Below are 20,719 nucleotides of genomic sequence, written 5' to 3' on the forward strand. Positions count from 1 at the left end.
TAGCTTGAAGTCGCACAGGACAAAAAGTGAAAAACGCCCATCAGGCATCACTTTTCGATCTCCGTTTGTAAGTGGATTTCTCAGGTTTACAACCCATCCTCAGCACTGATGGACTTCTTGGCTCGACGTCAAAAAAACACGCGTCCTTTTGCGCATCTGGCAGTCGTGAATTCTATTAAGGACTATCACAAATTGACGATCATTAACGTTCATGAAGGTTAGACATTCAGGTAAACAATTTTCAAATACAATTTAATCTCTACAACTGGATAAAAAACGGATATTTACTTCCGGACGTTTCGAGTGACATCCATCACTCTTCTTAGCGTCACAGGAATGAACTGGCAGAACAATTCAATACAAGTACAGCTAACTAGAAAAACTGGTTGAACCTCTATTAAACTCGTAGGGATCACATGCAAAAGTCACTCAAATTTTTATATCACAAATTAAATGTTTTACATTTACATTAAATATTCACAGGAGGTTGGCCCTCTAAAAACGATCGCAAAGTGTCCGTGGCAAGCTGAAAAGAAAACAGAATTTATTTTTTTCATTCAAAACTCACTTTCTTCAAAATAACATTGTACTTATAGGTACGTGCCTTGTGGCACGTGTCTCCTATTCAGCTTTACCCCTGTGGCCAATGTTTGTCTTTTATATCTGGACACGTTTTGAGTAATTATTTCGCTCCCTTGCGTGCAACAACGTGCCACGCCTACCCGATCACCAATACCAGCTGGTACCTGCAGTTTACAACCGAACCGCTAGGATACAATATCCACCTGTTCCCCGTTCAAGATGGCCGCCTGCTGCTAACATTTTTGCACGATTCTCTCACTTTCTTGCCCTCTATACTCCTTTTTTCGCCTTCTTTGCTGCATCCCTGTAGTTCTGAGATGAGCTGACAAACGGACAATGCCGAGGCCTATCAGAAGTAGAAGGTGAGTGCGTTGTGTTTTACAAAGTATGACTATCTGAAGTAGCGGTACAACACCCCCCTCCCCCTCACGGGTCGTTGCATATGATGCTGACAAGTGCATGAGAAATGTATGAGGAACTGAGGAGAGAAAAGGGGAACCCGTATAATAGAACACAAACTATTGTATAAATGTATGGATTGTTGAGCATGTTCTAATACAAAGAAGCATTCTGGTTAAAATTACCCTATATGTAGACACTGTCACAAAACAAAATACTTATAAATAGAATCACTTTTAATACTTAATGTTTCCTTTCATACATTCATAATGGATACTTTGATATCACGTTTCATATATTCATAAATTCATATATAAGACCAGTGGAAAGCAAATGGCAAAGATTGCATGAGTCATTGTTGAGCATTAAAACATTCATTATCATCCATACAAATGTTGTAAGCATGAAAACATCAACACACAACAAAATGGTTCACCTTCTTCATACATTTGTGTCGTTACATCTAGTGTCCGTGGGGCCACCCCAGACAACGTCGCAGTGACTGCCAAGATAGTTGACCTGGAGAAGAGAAGAGGCATCACCAACTACTATGTGAGAAGGAGTCTTAACAGGGCTCAGAATACTTTTTCTGCATACCTACACTGGTTAAAGAACCCACCACACTTATCTAAGAGAGTAATGGTCCTTCCCAGTGTTAAGAGGTAAAATAAAACTTGGCAAATAACCTCAAAACAAAGAAGAGGAGTACAATTGAAGTAACAAAAGTTCTTGTTTTTCCAGGTGTATGTGACTGAGGTGACCCTGAACAACGGCAGTTCGTATAAGATCTTCCGCCGGTACAGCCAGTTCGACGCCCTGCAGAGCGATCTGCTGGCCAGGTTCCCCATCGAAGCTGGAGACATCGATGAGAAGGACAGGGTCCTGCCTTCCCTGCCTGGTACTGGGGCTTGTTAAAATATCTAAATGTGTAAAATTTATCAGAGCTACTCCATGTCTCATGAAAGACATGACTTGTGCTGATGTTTTAACTTTATGACTACGAGTGGAAAGGTAGCATTTGCAAGTGGTGGCTTGTTTTGTCCTGTGTTGCTTTGTACAGCTTCTTGCAGCTCTTGAATGCCTAATAAGCTTTGTCACTACAGTAAATGTAGTTTTCCAAATAGTAATGTGGCATAACAGACACTGATACCAGTGCTGCAACTTTTGAGGACTGATCATATATATAAGTTTTGGCCATCCCATACCCTAAGGCATAGTTCAAACTTCCTGCCATTTTTTTATGTTTTGTAGTGAGTGTGATGGCATGGTTAACATGCTCCAAGTATACATTGAAGTACAAACTTCTTTTTAAGTGGGACTAATAAGTGCTTGCAATTATTCTGTCTAGCTTTATACATAATGTATTCTATACAACAATAATTTTGTCTCCATTCCTGCAGGAAAGATCTACTTCGGCAGAAGTGCGATCCGCGAGGTGGCAGAGAGACGTAAGCCTGAGCTGAACAAGTACATGCAGGTAGGGCTGTGTACCTAAATACCATACCTATAAGATTGTTTAGGTACAGGTCCGGACCTAAACATCTGTGTACCTGTACATGTACCTAAACACACTAAATTGCTATTAAACACCACTTTTTGAGACTACAGGGAGTAGTGATAAGTAAATCCCCCAAATCAAAGATGGCAATTTGATCATCTTGCAGTTGAAAATTAAGAAAACTTTGTTTTGAGGTTCAAATATCTAAATCCTCATATAAAGATGTCAATTTCTCACTAAAAAAGACAGTTGGCTACGTTTATAACTTACAGATGATTGATCAAACTTGTTTAGGTACAGGTAAAGGTCCGGACCTGTACCTAAACCCGTGTACCTGTACCTGTACCTAAAATTTCTTTAGGTACACAGCCCTACATGCAGGTGTGGAGTAACATAAAGGGTAACAGTTTAATATACACTATGCATCATGTACACAAAAAGTCAAAGTCCTTCCCGCACCAGACAGTACATAGGGCGGTGCCCATCTCCGTTTCAGTAGCCCTGGGCCACACAACTTTGAGCGATCACTACAGCAGGGGGCTAGTCCACAGGTTATAGTGGTATCTGTATTCAACTTCCATACTCTTTCTCTAATGCTGAGTGCTAAGCAGAGAAAGCAGCATGTACCATTTTTAAGTCTTTGGTATGACTCCTAAGGGCACCCGCCCCAGGGGCAGGCCTAAAACTACACTAAGACGGACAGTCTTAGATGATGGAAGGAAAATGGGTCTCATGGAAAGCATGGCAGTAGCTGCTCAAGACCGCAACCTTTGGAGAAAGTATGCTTGACGAGTCGACCAATGCAACAGTGTTGCGGGAGGGTCTAAGGTAAGGTAAGGTATGACTTAGCCCGGGATTGAACTCACGACCTACCAAATGCAGGGCAAACACCACCACTGGGTCATTGCAGGCCAGTGAACACCAATAGAAATCTGCACAGGCAATAATTTAGAAATGAGTAAGTTCAGGGTGTCATCATCTCATCCATGAACATCTACATCTACATTCAGTCTGATTTTTAAAAATTCCGACCAGCGGAAGTTGCCGCAGCCTTCAAATATCTTTGATTTTCATGACGTCATTTTAGGGACTGACCACTTCAAATTAGGGGTCAGCACAAGCCTAAAAAATAGACCAAAACCTTGTTTTTTTTGCATTACCTGAACGTCTGCACCCTAAACTGTCTCACCAATATGAAATGTTTCTTACATTTTCCTATTACAAGTCAAAAATAGGCTAAAATACTGTATGGACTCGAAGTGGGCCTTCTGCGGCTGCGTCAGTTAGGGTCATTGCCCTGCAGTGACCTATTGTCTATAACCCCAGGAGCTGTTGTCCCTGGACCCTAAGATCTCGCGAGACCCGGACGTTCGGCTGTTCTTCGGCCAGACGGAGAGCGACGTTCTCGCGCTCGAGAACAGGGAGAAGCAGGGCATTGTGGGAAGTGCTCCTCATGCGTCTCTGAAACCCTCACTCAACTCCAACTCAGCAATCAAGACTTCTCCAAGGTATGGAGGGGAACTTGGGAGAGAACAAGCTTGTTTTTTTTATTACAGATTCAGATACAACAATATTGATGAACAAAACTATATTATCCAATTCATGGCAATGATCAAGCTTTCCATAAAGTGTGATACACTTTTTTTATTGTTGAAGTATCATGTAGTCATCTTTAGTCCAGATTACTAGTACAGAAGTGTGTATAAGTCTTGCAGAACTTGGCTTAGAGAGTTATTTGTTGTGCTACAGATTTTGATTCAACAATGTTGATAAAACAAGCTTCATTTGTATATTTTGTACACAATATATATCCATCTCCTGGGTATTTTCCAGACCAAAGGTGAAACCCTCCCGACCCAGACCACCTGTGCCCAGACGTCCCTCCAAGCCCCCATCCATTGTCAAGGGACCGAGGGCTAAGGTGAGTTACTTTCCTTTCAAAGTAGTCCTTAGCTTGGCTAGTCTCAGTTAGCTTTATGTTATGGCTCAGGTTAAAAGTAAATTATAATCAAAATCAGTAGTAGGTTTGTTGATATTATAGGTGAAACTTCAGTCCTGCAAACCTAATATCAATGTGCCAAGGCTTGCATATTTAGAGCTATGTTTTGGGTACCCGAAACGAGGAACAACACGACGTGAAGTTCCTCAAAACACGTCATTCCACACGAAACGTGCCATTTCTCAAACGCCGCTATCTTTGCACGGGTGCGGAGTTACTGTCGCGCGACGGAAACCGCACGCGTGTAAAGATAGCGTCGCTTGAAGAATAGCACGTTTCGTGCCGATTGACGAGTTTTGAGCAACTTCACGCAAACTCCGAACGCGTGCATTACCTCGCTCCGTGCTGACTTCGCACGCTTGGGCACAGAACGGACACGCATTTTCGTGGGCGCAAAAGCGACGGGCATAGCGGCGGACATTGCGCGTGCCGAGGTACCTCGCGTAGTCAACAGACACGTGCATGACCTCAAAGCAACCCGAATTGGCACGTAATCCATGTACACAAGAAGCGGAAAGCGGTGGCGTAAAACGGAGCGCATTGATACGATGAGTGACGTGTCGCAAACGTCGGACTTGAAATGCGTAAATTTCCTTTAAAAAACAGGAGTTTACAGCGGTAGATTGGAACATCTGCCGCTATTTTGCAACGCACAATGCTTTGCGAGGTCGGGCGTACAATTCCTCATTATAACCGAAAGTCGCACGACGTGCGTTTCCTCATTACAGAGCCCAAGATTTGCACAGCGTAAACAACATATTTTGTGTAAACAAACATTTTTGACGCAGCGATACCAAGCTAGTAGTAGATTTTTACTTATTTACAAAGAACTTACAACGAAAACTGATGATCTAGTTTGGTACTTTGGAGGAGCGAGTAGTAAACTTACAAACGATACGAGGAAATGCTCCGCCGACACCATACCATTTTCTACTATATCTAACCAATCTATTTACGGCGTACGTAGCTGAAAATAAATGATAAACATTACAAAACAGAATTCATACCTTGTACTATGTGTGACTAAACCACAGCTTCCCAAAGGCTGACTCGAAACAAGTAGTGACGCAGGTTGTAAATAAACGGCCCGACTGTAAACATGGTTGTTGTTTGAATGACGCGGCTAAACAAAATATGCACGCATGCGCGCTGCTTACCCACGTGTTACCTAGGCAACCAACAAGCGCAAAGCATCTCGGTCTGGGCGATACTATTTATTTTGAGGGGTGTCAGGTATACTATAATACATGTAATAATGAATCTATTAGTATCGCTAAGGTTCTTTTTTAATCACCTTGGTATCGCATTGTGGCAAAATTGATGGACAGATTTCATCCTAATCCCTGCTAAAAGAAATGATTTCATTGCTTTCAGTCCACACAAAAGTTAGTGTGATATTTATATTTTGCAAATAAAAAAAATATGGTTGAAATGAATAATGGATGATCCCAAGTTCGCCACTGTACCCTAACTTCGCCATGCTACTTTGTGTTTACTTCATTTTTAAGGTGGAAACTTGGAAGATTGTTGACTTATCGATCGAACGTACACAGCATTTCGGTAGTTCGATTTTCCAAGATTATGTCCAAGGAGATCCTACGGTAGCATAAGATAGTATCAAAAGCTGGCAGAGGAGTGGAACCGGCATCGGAGTGTTTATGCGACCTGATTGGAGACTATTTGCAAAATATAGAATGGACTCAATGGAGACATAAAAAGGTAAGATCGTGTTACATTTTCTGTAGATAATCTGAGAAACCAAGTCAATAGATACTGTGTAACAATGTGGTAAGTTGTAACTTATGTCGATAACACTAATAAGGTTACATTTCTTGGGAAAAACGACAGATTATAACCTGTTGGCTGCAACGTCGGGGGTAAATGTTGGCAAGGGAAATACAACGATAACTACAGTTTTCATTTCACATCCAGCCAAGAAAACTCCCGAATATAGGAATAAGCATTACTTAATTCTATTTATACAAAATCTTAGCGGAAGGTGTTGCGACGTCGGGAAATTCATATGGAATTTTAATAGCTTCTTAATATAGGCTCTAGCCAAGCGATCGTAACAAAAAGATACGTATCATGTAGTTCTCTCCATCTGGCCGTTGTGTCACTTCACATAAGAGCCTGCCCTTGACGAATTCTTTGGGGTTTTTTTTCCGAACTACCACTTCAATCCGCGAGACTCCCTGGGACGAGTCACCTTTTTTTAACATTGTAAAATACTCCATTTCACAATTTATTTACGGTTGATTTGATACAATTATTACCTCCCCGTCTATTTGGTAGAGATGTTTCATTTTATATCTATCTATAATCTTATATACATCTTATGTACGAACACTCGACTTAATTGTTCAGATGCCGGTCGTGTTATGGCAAAAAGAGAACCTACCGAATGTGTACTAGTAGTTTGGATGGGTGGAGACAATTTCACCGCGTCGATCAATTTGAGTGACACATCCTGCACGAAACATTTTCTTTATCCTTGGTTGATTATTGGTGTTGTTAGCAGCTTATAATACAGAGTGATGGAAATCATTCTATAATGTCTTGAATATACGCATGTCTTTTGAATGAACTCCGTACGATGCGTTCTATCTCCAACATGTTCATGTCGGGGGAGACACGATCGGAGAATTCGGAAAGGACTTAAAACATTCATGATCCATTTGTTTTCAAACATGTCTCAATTTTCAAATTTGTATCAATTTACTTATGAATTTCTATCAAATCATCAACGTACCGTGTTGCCGACGAGTGATGAACACCATTGTATAATGTATTAAGTATTTGCATCGGCAACGTTCTCCATGGCATGCAAATCAATGTCTATCTGGCTGATTTGAATGAAGTACGATGTGTTCTATTTCCAACTTGCTCCTGTCGGTGGAGACACGATCAGAGAATTTGGAAAGGACTTTACATTCATGATCCATTTGCTTTCCAATATGTCTCATTTCAAATGTATCAGTTTACTTGTAAATTTCTATATATTAAATTATCAACGTACCGTGTTTCCGACGAAATAGAAGTAGTTGCTGACGAATTATGACCATGGTATACACTTACCTTTGATGCTTCAAAAGTAACGACACTAGTATGTCGTGACGTACTGTACATGTACTAGTATATGCACAGGTGTTGTTAATAAAAAAACAGCCTAGAACAGTTTTTAGACGTGTCAGAAATACATGTACATGTAATACGTACTAGAAGTAATATTAATTTATGCAAAGAGCCAGCGCCAACACAAATAACTTTTAATAAACAAGAAATGAAAACAAATTATTTTTAAAAAATGTCATTTTGAACCAAAGAGCTTTTCTTGAACACAAACTCAACACAAATCTACCCAAGGCAATTTTCCCATTGTTGTTTCCAAGTAAAGCTGTTCTATTGTTATACTGACAAGCAGCTTTCATGGATGGTTGTTTTTTCTTTGGGCGCTTATCTTTATACTAGTAATTTACCGTATCTTGTTTATTCCGTACTTCGTATATTTTGAAATGGATCCAATGTAATAGTTAGTACGGAAAACAATGTGAAAGGAATATTATTATAAAGTTCCTACCACCAAATTAAATGAAGGGGTAACAAGGTCCAAATTTTAAAGAAAAACAGTTTGAATCTCCTTATTCGAAGGTGGAAAACGGAAAGAATCAACCATTAATTTGCAAGAAAAGACTTTTCGTTTTTCTTCTTGTTCCTCAAATGTCATTTATTGTAGGGTAAGTCAAGACGCAACTTGTGTTAGTAAAACCAAGCTCCTTGGTAAAACCGTTGTTCTGAACACAGTTAATAGAAGGTAAGTTTCAATCTTCATGCAAACCAGAACAGAAATTTTTCGTCAGAACAAGAAGTTGAAAGAGATCAACATACAAGTTAAACGGCGTGAGAAACTCTTCCTCTGACCAAGGAGGTTGTTTTTTTAACCTCCTTGCTCCGACTTGTTCCGACAGTTCACACCGACCTACTTACATATAACAAAAGGTAAGTTGATAGGTGATAATGATGAATGAATGAAGACGTCTATAGTGTAGTGTATTTCACGACCCGACGGTCAGACTGTACTGTCGGCTTTAACAACCGTTAGCGCTGATGTGTTGCAGGACATTTTGGACATTCAAGTCACAGCGAGTTGTGAACAATAGAGTGTGCACCAGAGTCCTGGACGTGACATTCTAGACACAGATGTGTATTACAATCTTTGGCTTTTGTCTGTTTCGTGGCAAAATACAAGAAACCAACATTTACCCCCCCCCCTCCCGAGTTTGCCATAAAAAAACACCGTCCACGTTGTCACCAGTTAGCGAGATTGATTTGCTGATTAGACATTAGTTCGTCAATCCGAACACCAGATGTTGTTTTGTTGTATAAAGGGCTAATTTTACAGGGACAGTGGTATTGGGATTTGACATTTCTAGTAAAAAAAACTTTCGAATTTTCGAATAGCAGTATTTGAATTTATTTGGAAGTATTTGGCAATAATATTATACACAGGCTTCAGGCATTGGTGTTCTTGTTCTTGTGAAGGAGCGATATTACAATCTATATACTATAAAAGTCTATTCAATATTGTTACTGTATATAATTTATTGTATAAACTACTCTATATACAAAATGCGTCTTACTTAGTTGAAACCAGAAGGTTAGGATAAACGAAAGTAGTGTTAGGATTAACAAAATATCGTCAACAGAACTGAACGACACACACACACACATATATAGAACTGAACGACACACACAGATACATGCACACACTTCAGAACAACACAACTGCTGGCAGACTGTTCTTCCTTCGACCAAGGAGGCTATACTTGTAATTAACCTCCTGCTCCGACACTTCAAACCACTGAGCTTCGATATATTGTACCTGCGTATTGGAGAGAAAACAAACAGAAACTCATTATCCATCTCAAAGGTAGTTGACAACATCTTAAAAACGGTAGGGTTTTACATGTAGGTTGAAATGAAATAACACTATATATAGCTGAGCGTAGATTTAATTTGTCAGAGGAATCTAGCCGTTTGATCAAACCACACTTCCCAGACTTTTCCTTCTTTTAACCATTGTTTTAATAAAACTTCGTAGTCCATTTCAATCGCCGAACCAAAAACGTTATATCCAGTAAGAATTACCTTGTAACATGTGTTTATCGCTGAATTCGTCTGCGATTGCTGAATGAGATTAGATACAAGCCCCACATATTCTGTTAGTGTTATTTCGTGCACCGTAACCGTGAGAAGTCTGCTACATTCAAGTTTTCCCGCACAGCCCGCGGAAGCCTTTGGTCATGCCGCCTCGGGCTCGCGACAAAGCGGTGGCGCCATGGTGTCTGGGAAGGACCATTCTCGCATGTTGTGGAAAAATTATTTGTAGTTTGAAAATATCTGGATAAACTAACACTGACATATATAGCCACAAACCGTGACTTTCCTTGTCAAGTTTCGCAAACAACAGTTGATCTACTGAGTTTAACGGGATAAAGTCAATTATGAGATGCTTTATCAGAAATTGTGTTTCATTACTCTTTCCGACTTTGAGTCGTCTTGTCGGAGTTGTAACAATCGCACATATCAAAGCCATCTGTAATAAAATTCATTATTTACATGGCGTCACCTTTGTTTACAGAAGTGAACCACACTGGGCACTACGAGTCCGGTAGAATTTTCCTTTATGATATAAGACGTTTTACACACGATTAGATGCTACAAAATCTGTGACTACTGTCAATGTACCACTAAAATCGAGTACCGGTAAGCTACTGGCCATGGCACTTGAATTAACGGAAAGAAAATGTGCAAACTGCGATAATTCTACATAAAACAAAATGGCGGCGATCTTTGTTTATAGTTTCACGCAATGATAACATTTACCGACGTGCCTATGTTCTCCGCCATGGCTTGGATACTTGTTCACTTGGTCAAATACGCCTTGCAGCCATTTGGTATGCAGAAGCTTGAGTAGAGTCAGTTTCAAGTAAAGTCCAAACGGAGAGGACAAACTACAATGTTTCGCCGCCACCCAAGAGTACAAACAAATCATTACGGGAAATGGCGTCGGATTCGAGTTACGAGTTTGGCAATTCAAGTAGCAATGATAATTGTGTGATAGCCCAGTACGATAGCCATTTTGCCCCGGGGAAGAATGATTGTCAGCGGAATTTAGCCGTCCGATCAGACCACACTTCCCTACGCTTTTTCTAGCTAACAAACCACACTTCCCCACGTTTTCCTTCTTTTAACAAACCTTCGAATTCGTAGTCCATTTCAATCGCCGGACCAAAAACGCTGTATCCAGAAAGAATTAGCTTGTAACATGTGCGTTGAGCGCTGAATTCGTCTCCGATTGTTGAGTGAGATCAGATATAAGCCCCACATATTTTGATTTCGTGCACCGTAAGCGTGAGAATTTCTAGTTGAACAAGTTCGCTGCATTCAAGTTTTCCCGCGCAGCCCGCGGCAGCCTTTGATCATGCCTCGGGCTCGTGACAAAGAGAGATCATCAATCAATTTTGACAAGGCGATGGCGTCATAGTGTCTGGGGAGAAACGACTTCGTGTGATGTCAAAAAATAATGTGTACTTTAAATTTTTTATTCATTTATTTATTAAACTTCACAGATCAGGTACAATCTGAGGGGAACCGGCAACAGAAATCTATCCTGGGATAAACTAACACTGATATATATATTGCCACAAAAGCGTGACTGAGCTGTGGTTACTTCAGGCTCGTTACTTAGGTTGAAAAATTCACACAATTAGTATAAAAGCTATCTATTTGTAAAAAAATTCATTATTTACACAGCGTCAACTTTGTTTACAGAAGTAAAACACACTAGGCACTACGGAGAATGAGAGTCCTTACAAGCGCTAGCCGTATTAAACAAGATTACATGCTACAAAATCTTGGACTACAATGTCAATCCCGAGCCGGCTCCCCGGGCCCGGCCCCGTGCAGACACTTGTAAAATTGAAGAAGTACACGGGCGGGAAAATGTAGCCGTGTTGCCCGGGCCGGCTCCCCGGGCCCGGCTCCGTGCAGACACTTGTAAAATTGAAGAAGCACACGGGCGGGAAAATGTAGCCGTGTTGCCCGGGCCGGCTCCCCGGGCCCGGCTCCGTGCAGACACTTGTAAAATTGAAGAAGCACACGGGCGGGAAAATGTAGCCGTGTTGCCCGGGCCGGCTCCCCGGGCCCGGCTCCGTGCAGACACTTGTAAAATTGAAGAAGCACACGGGCGGGAAAATGTAGCCGTGTTGCCCGGGCCGGCTCCCCGGGCCCGGCTCCGTGCAGACACTTGTAAAATTGAAGAAGCACAGGGGCGGGAAAATGTAGCCGTGTTGCCCGGGCCGGCTCCCCGGGCCCGGCTCCGTGCAGACACTTGTAAAATTGAAGAAGCACACGGGCGGGAAAATGTAGCCGTGTTGCCCGGGCCGGCTCCCCGGGCCCGGCTCCGTGCAGACACTTGTAAAATTGAAGAAGCACAGGGGCGGGAAAATGTAGCCGTGTTGCCCGGGCCGGCTCCCCGGGCCCGGCTCCGTGCAGACACTTGTAAAATTGAAGAAGCACACGGGCGGGAAAATATAGCCGTGTTGCCCGGGCCGGCTCCCCGGGCCCGGCTCCGTGCAGACACTGTTAAAATTGAAGAAGCACACGGGCGGGAAAATATAGCCGTGTTGCCCGGGCCGGCTCCCCGGGCCCGGCTCCGTGCAGACACTGTTAAAATTGAAGAAGCACACGGGCGGGAAAATATAGCCGTGTTGCCCGGGCCGGCTCCCCGGGCCCGGCTCCGTGCAGACACTGCCACTGGTAAAATTGAGGAAGCACACGTAATGGGCCTGCTTTGAGTGCCGAGTCTGGCGGGCGGGAAAATATAGCCGTGTTGCCCGGGCCCTGCTCCCCGGACCCGGCTCCGTGCATACACCGGTCGAATTTGAAGAAGCACACGGGCGGGAAAATATATCCATGTTGCCCGGCACACGTAATGGGCCTGGTTTGAGTGCCGAGTCTGGCGGGCGGGAAAATATAGCCGTGTTGCCCGGCCCCGGCTCCCCGTGCAGACAACGGTTAAATTGAAGAAGCACACGTGTTGCACGTCACCCAGGGCGAGAAAATATAGGCGTGCGGACATCGCTAAAATTGAAGAAGTGCACGTAATTGGCCTTTACCTGGGGCGAGCGTGCAAAGATAGCGGCACGCGAGCAATGGCACGTTTCGTGTTGATCCTCGTGTGAAGAGAAACCTCACGTCGTGTTATTCCTCATATCACTGTCCCCCTATATACCTGCTGAGAAAATGTCTTTGTAACAACGCTTACCACAAATCAACCATAAATATTATACAATATGACAAGTACCTCCAATAGATAGATGATAAATGACAATGATAACTAACAGTAACTACAAAAGCTTGTTGTGAGCTGAATATAAGACAGCTACAGTGTTGTACTGTACCCCTCCCCACAGGTCCTGTATCCATTTGAGGCTAGAACCACAGATGAGCTGTCCCTGACAGCTGGTACTACAGTCAGCCTGCTGCACAGGGTCAACCAGGACTGGATAGAGGTATGTACAGCTTTAGATTTCTTATTAATATTAGCACAGTGTTGTAATCGACTGAATTTGGAATGATACTGTGAAGCTTAAAAAATCTCCCTAACATCAAACCTGCAAATGGTGGACCAAGGCTTAATGTCCTGTCCAAAGGACTGCAACTCTTTCCAGTACCGTGCATTTCGAATGAGCAACAAAAGCCTGGTCAGGAATCAAATTCACAGCTTCTTGGTCTAGAGGATGGGCCGCTAACCACTGAACTACACCTAAAGATGTATAATTATGCTGGTTGTTCTCTCTGTAGGGCAGGTACAACATGAAGACTGGGCTGTTCCCTGCAGCGTATGTGGAGATTGTGGAGGATCTGGATGAAGACCAGGAGGAAGGAGAGGTGAGAACAGCTGATTAAAGATCAACAGAATATGTCACTAAGGTCCCCTTTCTAGTAGACGCTGATCTCTAGGGGACAAAAACTGGATTTATTATTGGAATGTATGTGATGCAAAAGATAAGAGGTTGTTTGCAAAAAAAATCTTTAGATTGTTACAAACAATCTGGAGATTGTTTAGAAAAATCTCAAGATTGTTAAATATTTTCCAGGATGAGTGGGATGACCCTGAGCCAGTAGCTGTGATCTGCTGTCACTACTCCGGCGGAGTCAGGTTAGAGTCATTGTACCTGTGATTTCTCTTAGTGATATCTTTTTGTAAACAGGTTCCTTCACATTGTTAGCTTTCACTTCAATCTAGAATGGAATATATTACTCTAAGTGCATGTAAATGTCCATTAGATTTGCAACTTTTCAGAACTGGTGATACTATTTAGTGTTTTTGTATGTAAAATGGTGAGAAAAATTGATTGGGTGTCTCTTTTTATCAAATTCCTTGTTAAATCTTAATATGCCTTTGGAAAGAAACCAACTTGAAGGCACTATACCATTGTTTTTGCAGGGACATCGAGGTACATCCAACCTTTGTGGAGAAACCAGTATTTATGGAGCTGCTAACTCTAGTCAGGTGAGTTGTTTTGGTTTTGACTGACTTCAAGAAACATTTGTTGTAAGTAGACAGTACATGATTAATCAGTTATAGTAAATCTTGACATTTGTGAAGCCAAGAGTGACATGTGATAAAAGATAAAAGAAAAATTATATGATATTATGCACAAAGTGCATTATGATTATACTCTTCCAAATACACATTACCAAGATCAAAATCTCTTTTGTTGCATCAGAAAAGAAGTCACCTAAAGCTGAAAAGCTAAGATATTTGTTCCTCAGGTGGGTAAACGTTATGTTTAACATTTATTTTTACCTTCATACCTCCAGACAATCCTTGCAGCGGCAGGATCTGGTTCTGAACTACCTGGATCGGGAGGGAGATCTGATCCGAATCAAGGACCAGGACGACGTGGATCTGATGATCGACCGGTCGGAGAAGAAGACGTTACCACGGCAACTGAGCCGGCAGCTGAGCAGCAGCCAGTACGCTCCGTGGGAGGTCCACGCGACCTTGGAGAAGGACTATTCTGTTTATCATGTCAAGGACACGACTCCAAGGAGGTCGTACCTTCTCGCAACCCAAAATCAATGATTGATCTTCTCCAAAGATGTAATCATTTTTGCCTCTTTTGCAGACCTTCTAAGTAAGGCATTTATTTTGGGGAGCATTGTATTTGCAAGATTCAACCTGAACATTCGTTTAAAATTACCCAAAATAAATGCAGGCCGCACCTAGAAGGTCTGTGAAGGAGGCTAACTTCTCATATCATATGGGCTACAGTAAGTTAACTCTAACTGTATTTATTCCTGAAATAAAATTGGTAAGTAGTCCCTTGAGATGTCACAGATTCATTTTATAGGTAGCCATCACAGTTCCAGACACAGTGGAACATTTTAGTAACATTAGATAGATTGACTGTCACAGTGATCTTCTATGACAAGGTCATATAGTGACTGTGACCTTCTATGACAAGGTTATATAGTAACTGTGACCTGAAGCCTCTATGACAAGGTCATATGGTGACTGTGAACTTCTATGACAAGGTCATATAGTGACTGTGAACTTCTACAACAAGGTCATATAGTGACTGTGACCTTCTATGACAAGGTCATATGATGACTGTGACCTTCTATGACAAGGTCATATGATAACTGTGGCCTTCTATGACAAGGTCATACAGTGACTGTGACCTTCTATGACAAGGTCATACTGTAACAGTGACTGTGACCTTCTATGACAAGGTGACTGTGACCTTTGACAAGGTCATACATAATCAACAATTTGTGTACACGTACCTTCATATTTTCTGTGTTGATAAGTACCAAACCAAAGGCCAGTATCTCTTAATTACCATTATGCTTTTTTTAGTTCATACATGTAGCAAACTGTGTTATTGTGGAGGTCCAAAAGAGCAAACGACAATCATGTCTTGAATGAAATCAAATTAATGTTATATTTTCCAGTCCATATAGCAAATGCCAGTATCATCATTAAATTGGTTTGATTAGCTAGTAGGGATAGGAACTAACAGTTTCAGTCAAACAGATAGCATTTTATTTGTCCAGAATAGCAAATTGACACCAATATGATCTTAAAAACATTAGATAGATGTAAATAGAAGTATATTCTATGAGTCCAGTATAGCAAATACCATTACCAAAATGCAATATGTGAGGCTGTACTACTCGGACTAAACAAACAATTAAGAATAAGGAAAAGCGACTAATCTAAACTGTCAACCACTTCATAAAGAAAAGTGACTATACATATCATTATATCTTTTTATTCAAGCTGCATTGTGGCAATGATTGTGACTAACATGGAAGTTAATAGTAGGGAGCAACTGTCAAGAAATCCACAATAAACAATGTAAATGAATTCCATTTAATTTAAAGACTGACACATTAGGTAGTTTTATCAATCTGAAGTTGTGCAGTTGCCTTACAGGTGGTTACTGTTGTTCATTCATAGGACATTTGTTGCAGTTTTCGCAACAACATTTAGCTCACTAACATGCACATGCTAGCTAATTTATGATGCCAACATTCTATTTATTAGACACCAGTGAAATGTGACTGAGTTTTTCTCACTTATACATATCCCAACATCAATACATATCTAACGTTCTAAAGATGCATATCACTTTCTGTGTTTTTTTTACCATCATGTCAAATGTTTTATCATGTAACGTCAGGTATTTTCAGTTAGTTCCAGTATTGTGCATGGGTTAATAGTTTGCAGGCTGTACTGTATGTTGTAGGTCCGGTGTTATGATAACTTCTCATTTATTTTGGATTTTTCTTTAGGTATTTTTAGTTTGAGACACAACCTTTCATTGCATGATTTGGAAATATTACCATTATTGTTAGTTGACTGTAAATGAATTGTCAGAAGATCTAAGGCTTAAGAGTATTTTCAATGCTCCCAACGCAACCAAAGGACCAATATGTGCATGTGCAAGATTATAAATTAGAGGAGTGTGATGCACCCTTCAAATAAAAGTATATACAAATGTATTATTAAGCAGTGTGAAATCTGCCTGATGTCTGTTTTTTGGTCAAGACTAGGCTTATTGACAAGTTCACTAAGGAGCTGATAGTATCTTAGCCAGTATATTTGAAATTCTCTTGTAAGTGGAAATGTATCTCTTATTTTAAACCTTAAAACGCTAATGTGGCAAGCATGTTTCTTCAATTGCGAGCCATGCATGCTTTGAACAAACACCTGCAAGAAATTTGTTCTATCGAAAGCGAGTTTTTGTTCAACTTCCTTAACTTGTTAGATTTCATGACTTCCCGTTTACCTCTTAATATAGCAAAACTTTTCTCCTATTGCCAACCATGCAGGGAGCAAAAACGATAGAACGTTATTCCTTCAAACGTGAGTTTTTGTTTAGCTTCCTTAACATCTTGATATTAACATCTTGGTATTATATTCCTTAACAACTTGTTATTATCTTCGCCAGCGAAGATTATAAGATTGCTTACTTGGGTCTGTATGTAGGTCAACAGCATATAAGTCGAGAAATTGTGGATGGAACTTTTTGATTTTTTGTAGGTGTGTAGCGGTTGTCGAAAGGCATGCCTAGTTTGAAAATGGTTTACCTGGCGTTTTCCTACGGTACAGCAGCGACCTTTGTATTTTTTCGAGGTTTGTTTCGAGAAGCATAACTCAAAATGCAGCTGGGCGATTTCTACGATATTTGGCAGGTGTGTAGCGGTTGTGTAAAGGATTGTCATGTGCGAGAATGGTTTAGCTAGCTTTTACCTATGGTGCTGTAGCTGGCTTTGTATGTAATTGCGTTTGTCTGTTAACACGATAACTCGAGATGTTCTACATGGATGCTAATGATATTTTGTTGATAGGTAGGGGACACAGAAAGGAAGGTCAAGTTCGATAATGGGCCTCCTAGCGACTTGTTTTGGTACTGCAAGTGAGCGTCAAAGCTTGCGCCTAAATTTTCCAGAAGTGCCATGTTCATGATTTTTAAGTGATGGATAGCTGTTGGGACTAGGAGTAAATGGTGTAATTTTGGGCCCCCTGGCAGCTTGTTTGGAACTGCAGTGGGTCTTATAGTTTGTAACTTTTAAAAAGGATAACTGCAGAGGGGATTGATGGATATTCTTTGCTTTTGGTAGGTAGGTACTTAGGGTGATTATCAACATAATGAGATGCTAATTATGTAAATTGCGATCTACTTAATATAATTACTTTGGGATTCTTATCATGGAGAGAACCACATCCCTTACAAAAGTGGTGTGCAGTGCAACATGACACTGGCACCATTGTCACCCTAGTCCAGCACTAATGTGTGGACCATTAATCTTCATTTATCATTCAAGCCCTTCAGACAGAAGCAGAAGCCTGATCTCCTTTCCCTGACAAGGGCCAGTCACACCAAATTAACCCCCTGCCCTCATCAGTCTCCGGGTCTTAGCACAGACAAATCAAAGGTGGAGCAGAACTAATCGTCATGCCATGGCAGGGTGTTACACCCCTGCCCGTTTGAGGCATAAGACATGGTCACGTAAAAAAAGATTAAAACATCGCGGTGGGCCAAATCAGGCTGTCAAAGGTGCCAACGTAATCCTCATGAGTTGTTCGATCGCATACAGTACGCTTAATGATTCAAATACTATTTCGGGATGAGATTTGAAGAGTCAAAGTTGGCCTTCAAACTGGCTCTTTTTGCCTGATTTTGGCCTCGATTTCACACTGCATGGGGGTTTCCGTGCAACCGATTACGACAATATCATATACTTCCGGGTTGTACGAGTGCGGTCATAGAACGCGGGTGGTATCGTATCTTGTCTCGGTTTGTGCTAGGTTGTAGAGGAGGATCTAAGTAAGGCTTATGAATATACTAATACTTGGAGATTAGCAATTACTATGCCTGTCAATCAGCTATTTTGTCTTTGCGGGGCTATGAATGGGGGGATCTGAGTAGCCTGACGTGATAGCCAGGCCAGGTAGACTGTGTAAAATACCTCTGACTTAACTCGCGATTGCAAAACTTTACTTACTATTTTCATGAGATGGACACAAACATTCACCAAGGCGGGGCCGTAACAATCCTTACGTATGACCCTTAGGTAACCCTTAGATGACCTATTATCTAATATATAGGCCAGTCACTCAAAGTTTGTTTATTATTTCTTTTTTTACGAAAAGACTGCAATGTACATTTTGTAGAGTGAAATCTTACATAAAACTAAAGACCTAGCCTAACCTAGCCTAACTAAAGACCTTATATCCAGCTTTGCTATATTAACATCTCGTATTAAGCTGTATTTGGTGCTTATCCGGCCCATTATAGCCATAATTACATACATTAATCATTCAAAAACAACGACCTTCGATAAAGAATGTTTATTTGGCGAAGATGTGTGTTCGAGGAACTCTAGTCATGAACTTAAACTCGTTTGCTAGCTCGTACGTCTACCTAAAAAAAACCGCTAATGTGGCAAACACGTTTCTCCCATTGCGAAGCTCGCAGGGAGCAAACGCGATAGAAAGTTATTCCTTCAATCGTGAGTTTTTGTTTAGCTTCCTTAACTTGTTATCATGAACTTAAACTCGTTTGCAAGCTCGTACGTCTACCTCAAAAAAACGCTAATGTGACAAACATGTTTCTCCCATTGCGAAGCTTGCAGGTAACAAACACCAGGGAAACAATGGCTGCCATGTGAACGGTTTGCACAGCGTGGTCGGGTCACCTGTTGACTTGTGACCGGGAACTAGCTACGGCCACTTGCGTACGGTGTCGTCTTGTTCTTACGTACTTCCGATCTTTTCCTGCGACTTTCCGCGACTTTAAACGAGTAAAGCATCGCCGTTTCCGTCTTCAGAGACCTTTTCCAAGAATGTTCAAGGAATTTTGACAACTATATCTACGAGTTATGATTGTGAATGGGACGAGGACGCGATGAAGGTCCTGATTTTCGACCTTGGAATCAAAGACGCGCGCGTTCTTCGGGAGGGAAGGACGTAGAGCAAGTCAGGAATTCCTTCATAAGATACATCTGAGTGTTTTGGAGGCGCTTGAGATTAAGTGATGTCAGAAGGAGTCAAGCAGAAAGAAAACAAGGTGAGTGGAAGTCGTCATAAGACGAGGTCATGGTACCTTGAGACCTGTGTGTAGCGAGGCTTCTAACACCGACGCAAACACCCTAAAGACTCGAGCAACTTGACGAGATTGACACAGCTGTCGGTCGATACTTTCCACCCCGCGGAGAAGTGCTCCCGTTGCCATATCAACGCGCGGTTGCCAAGGCTGTAGCGGGATAGATACACAGATTGTAGCGAGAGAGCACGTAATACAGCAATAGTCGTGTGGAGATGGGTGATAGGGGTGCTTGTGCGGAGTTGTGTCGTCTGCGCACCGCGGTAAGTGCACAGTAGTAGCTATAGCTGTCATTTTTATTATGAGAGATCATTATTGACACGACAAAAGTACAGCGACTTTCGTAAGGTCTATAACAACTACCTACAGTACAACTAAATAGACATATATGGATATCTATAGGTATGAATACGTCAACATATTGGGTCTAGAATGTCATTTACACTATTGGTTCTATGGTATAAGCATTCGTGGATATATTTGTCTACTTGTACACAGTGAGGGTTATCGCCTCCCAGAATGTAGCTGAGTTTACCTATCGAACAGAGAGTAACAAATTCTTAAAAAGTTAATGTGAACAGCTTTGTGCGTTGATCATTATATCGTCAACAATCCATAACAAATAAAGTCTTCGATCTCATTAGGGTAGAATTATGTCTCCAACGAGAAGCACGTCCTGCTATAGTGGATACAGTATGGGAGAATCTATAAGCAAACACCGTTGTTAGCACAACAGCACGGTTAATTTCAATAGATGTTTGGTCAACCTTTCAGGACTTCGACAAAGAAAAACATACAAGTTGTTTGTGTGGTGCGTTTATTTGTGTACGATTACAAAATAATGGGTTGTTTTGGAGTCCGGATCCGTCAAACAGAAAATGTTGCCTGAAGAAGTTGTTACTTTGATCAACTGCTGGTCGTTCAAAGCATTAATTTTAGATGGAGTGTTCCGTATTTTGACATGTGTAAGATGTTGTAATGTATACACTATAGGCCTTCCCGTTAGAATATAGTCAAGTGTAACTTAACAAACGCCAGACATTCGCAATGAGT

The 20,719-nt window shown here is 41.4% G+C and overlaps 2 protein-coding genes across 2 annotated transcripts; both read left to right on the plus strand.

The window, feature by feature from the left end:
* The first annotated feature begins 795 nt into the window (after positions 1–795).
* LOC118428596 (neutrophil cytosol factor 4-like) lies at positions 796–1,896 on the plus strand. The gene is made up of 3 exons (XM_035838697.1): positions 796–944; positions 1,449–1,533; positions 1,723–1,896. Exons 1-3 carry the CDS (start codon positions 919–921, stop codon positions 1,894–1,896), a joined length of 285 nt encoding a protein of 94 aa, XP_035694590.1. The 5' UTR covers positions 796–918.
* Positions 1,897–2,380: 484 nt separating this feature from the next.
* On the plus strand, positions 2,381–15,064 carry LOC118428597 (neutrophil cytosol factor 4-like). The gene is made up of 8 exons (XM_035838698.1): positions 2,381–2,458; positions 3,806–3,987; positions 4,313–4,400; positions 12,956–13,054; positions 13,347–13,433; positions 13,643–13,704; positions 13,993–14,058; positions 14,370–15,064. The coding sequence occupies exons 1-8, from the start codon at positions 2,453–2,455 to the stop codon at positions 14,632–14,634; spliced, it is 855 nt and encodes a 284-aa protein (XP_035694591.1). The 5' UTR covers positions 2,381–2,452; the 3' UTR covers positions 14,635–15,064.
* Positions 15,065–20,719: the final 5,655 nt, after the last annotated feature.

This window comes from Branchiostoma floridae, chromosome 13 (assembly GCF_000003815.2).
Source record: "Branchiostoma floridae strain S238N-H82 chromosome 13, Bfl_VNyyK, whole genome shotgun sequence".
NCBI lineage: Eukaryota > Metazoa > Chordata > Leptocardii > Amphioxiformes > Branchiostomatidae > Branchiostoma > Branchiostoma floridae.

Excerpts from the sequence above, each read along its gene's own strand:
- LOC118428597 (XM_035838698.1), top strand. Across the intron at positions 13,434-13,642 it reads AAGACCAGGAGGAAGGAGAG|GATGAGTGGGATGACCCTGA; the intron begins GTGAGAACAGCT and ends AATATTTTCCAG. Across the intron at positions 14,059-14,369 it reads GAGCTGCTAACTCTAGTCAG|ACAATCCTTGCAGCGGCAGG; the intron begins GTGAGTTGTTTT and ends TCATACCTCCAG.
- LOC118428596 (XM_035838697.1), top strand. The coding sequence starts at position 919 with ATGCCGAGGCCTATCAGAAGTAGAAG. Across the intron at positions 945-1,448 it reads AGGCCTATCAGAAGTAGAAG|TGTCCGTGGGGCCACCCCAG; the intron begins GTGAGTGCGTTG and ends CGTTACATCTAG. Across the intron at positions 1,534-1,722 it reads GAGGCATCACCAACTACTAT|GTGTATGTGACTGAGGTGAC; the intron begins GTGAGAAGGAGT and ends TTGTTTTTCCAG.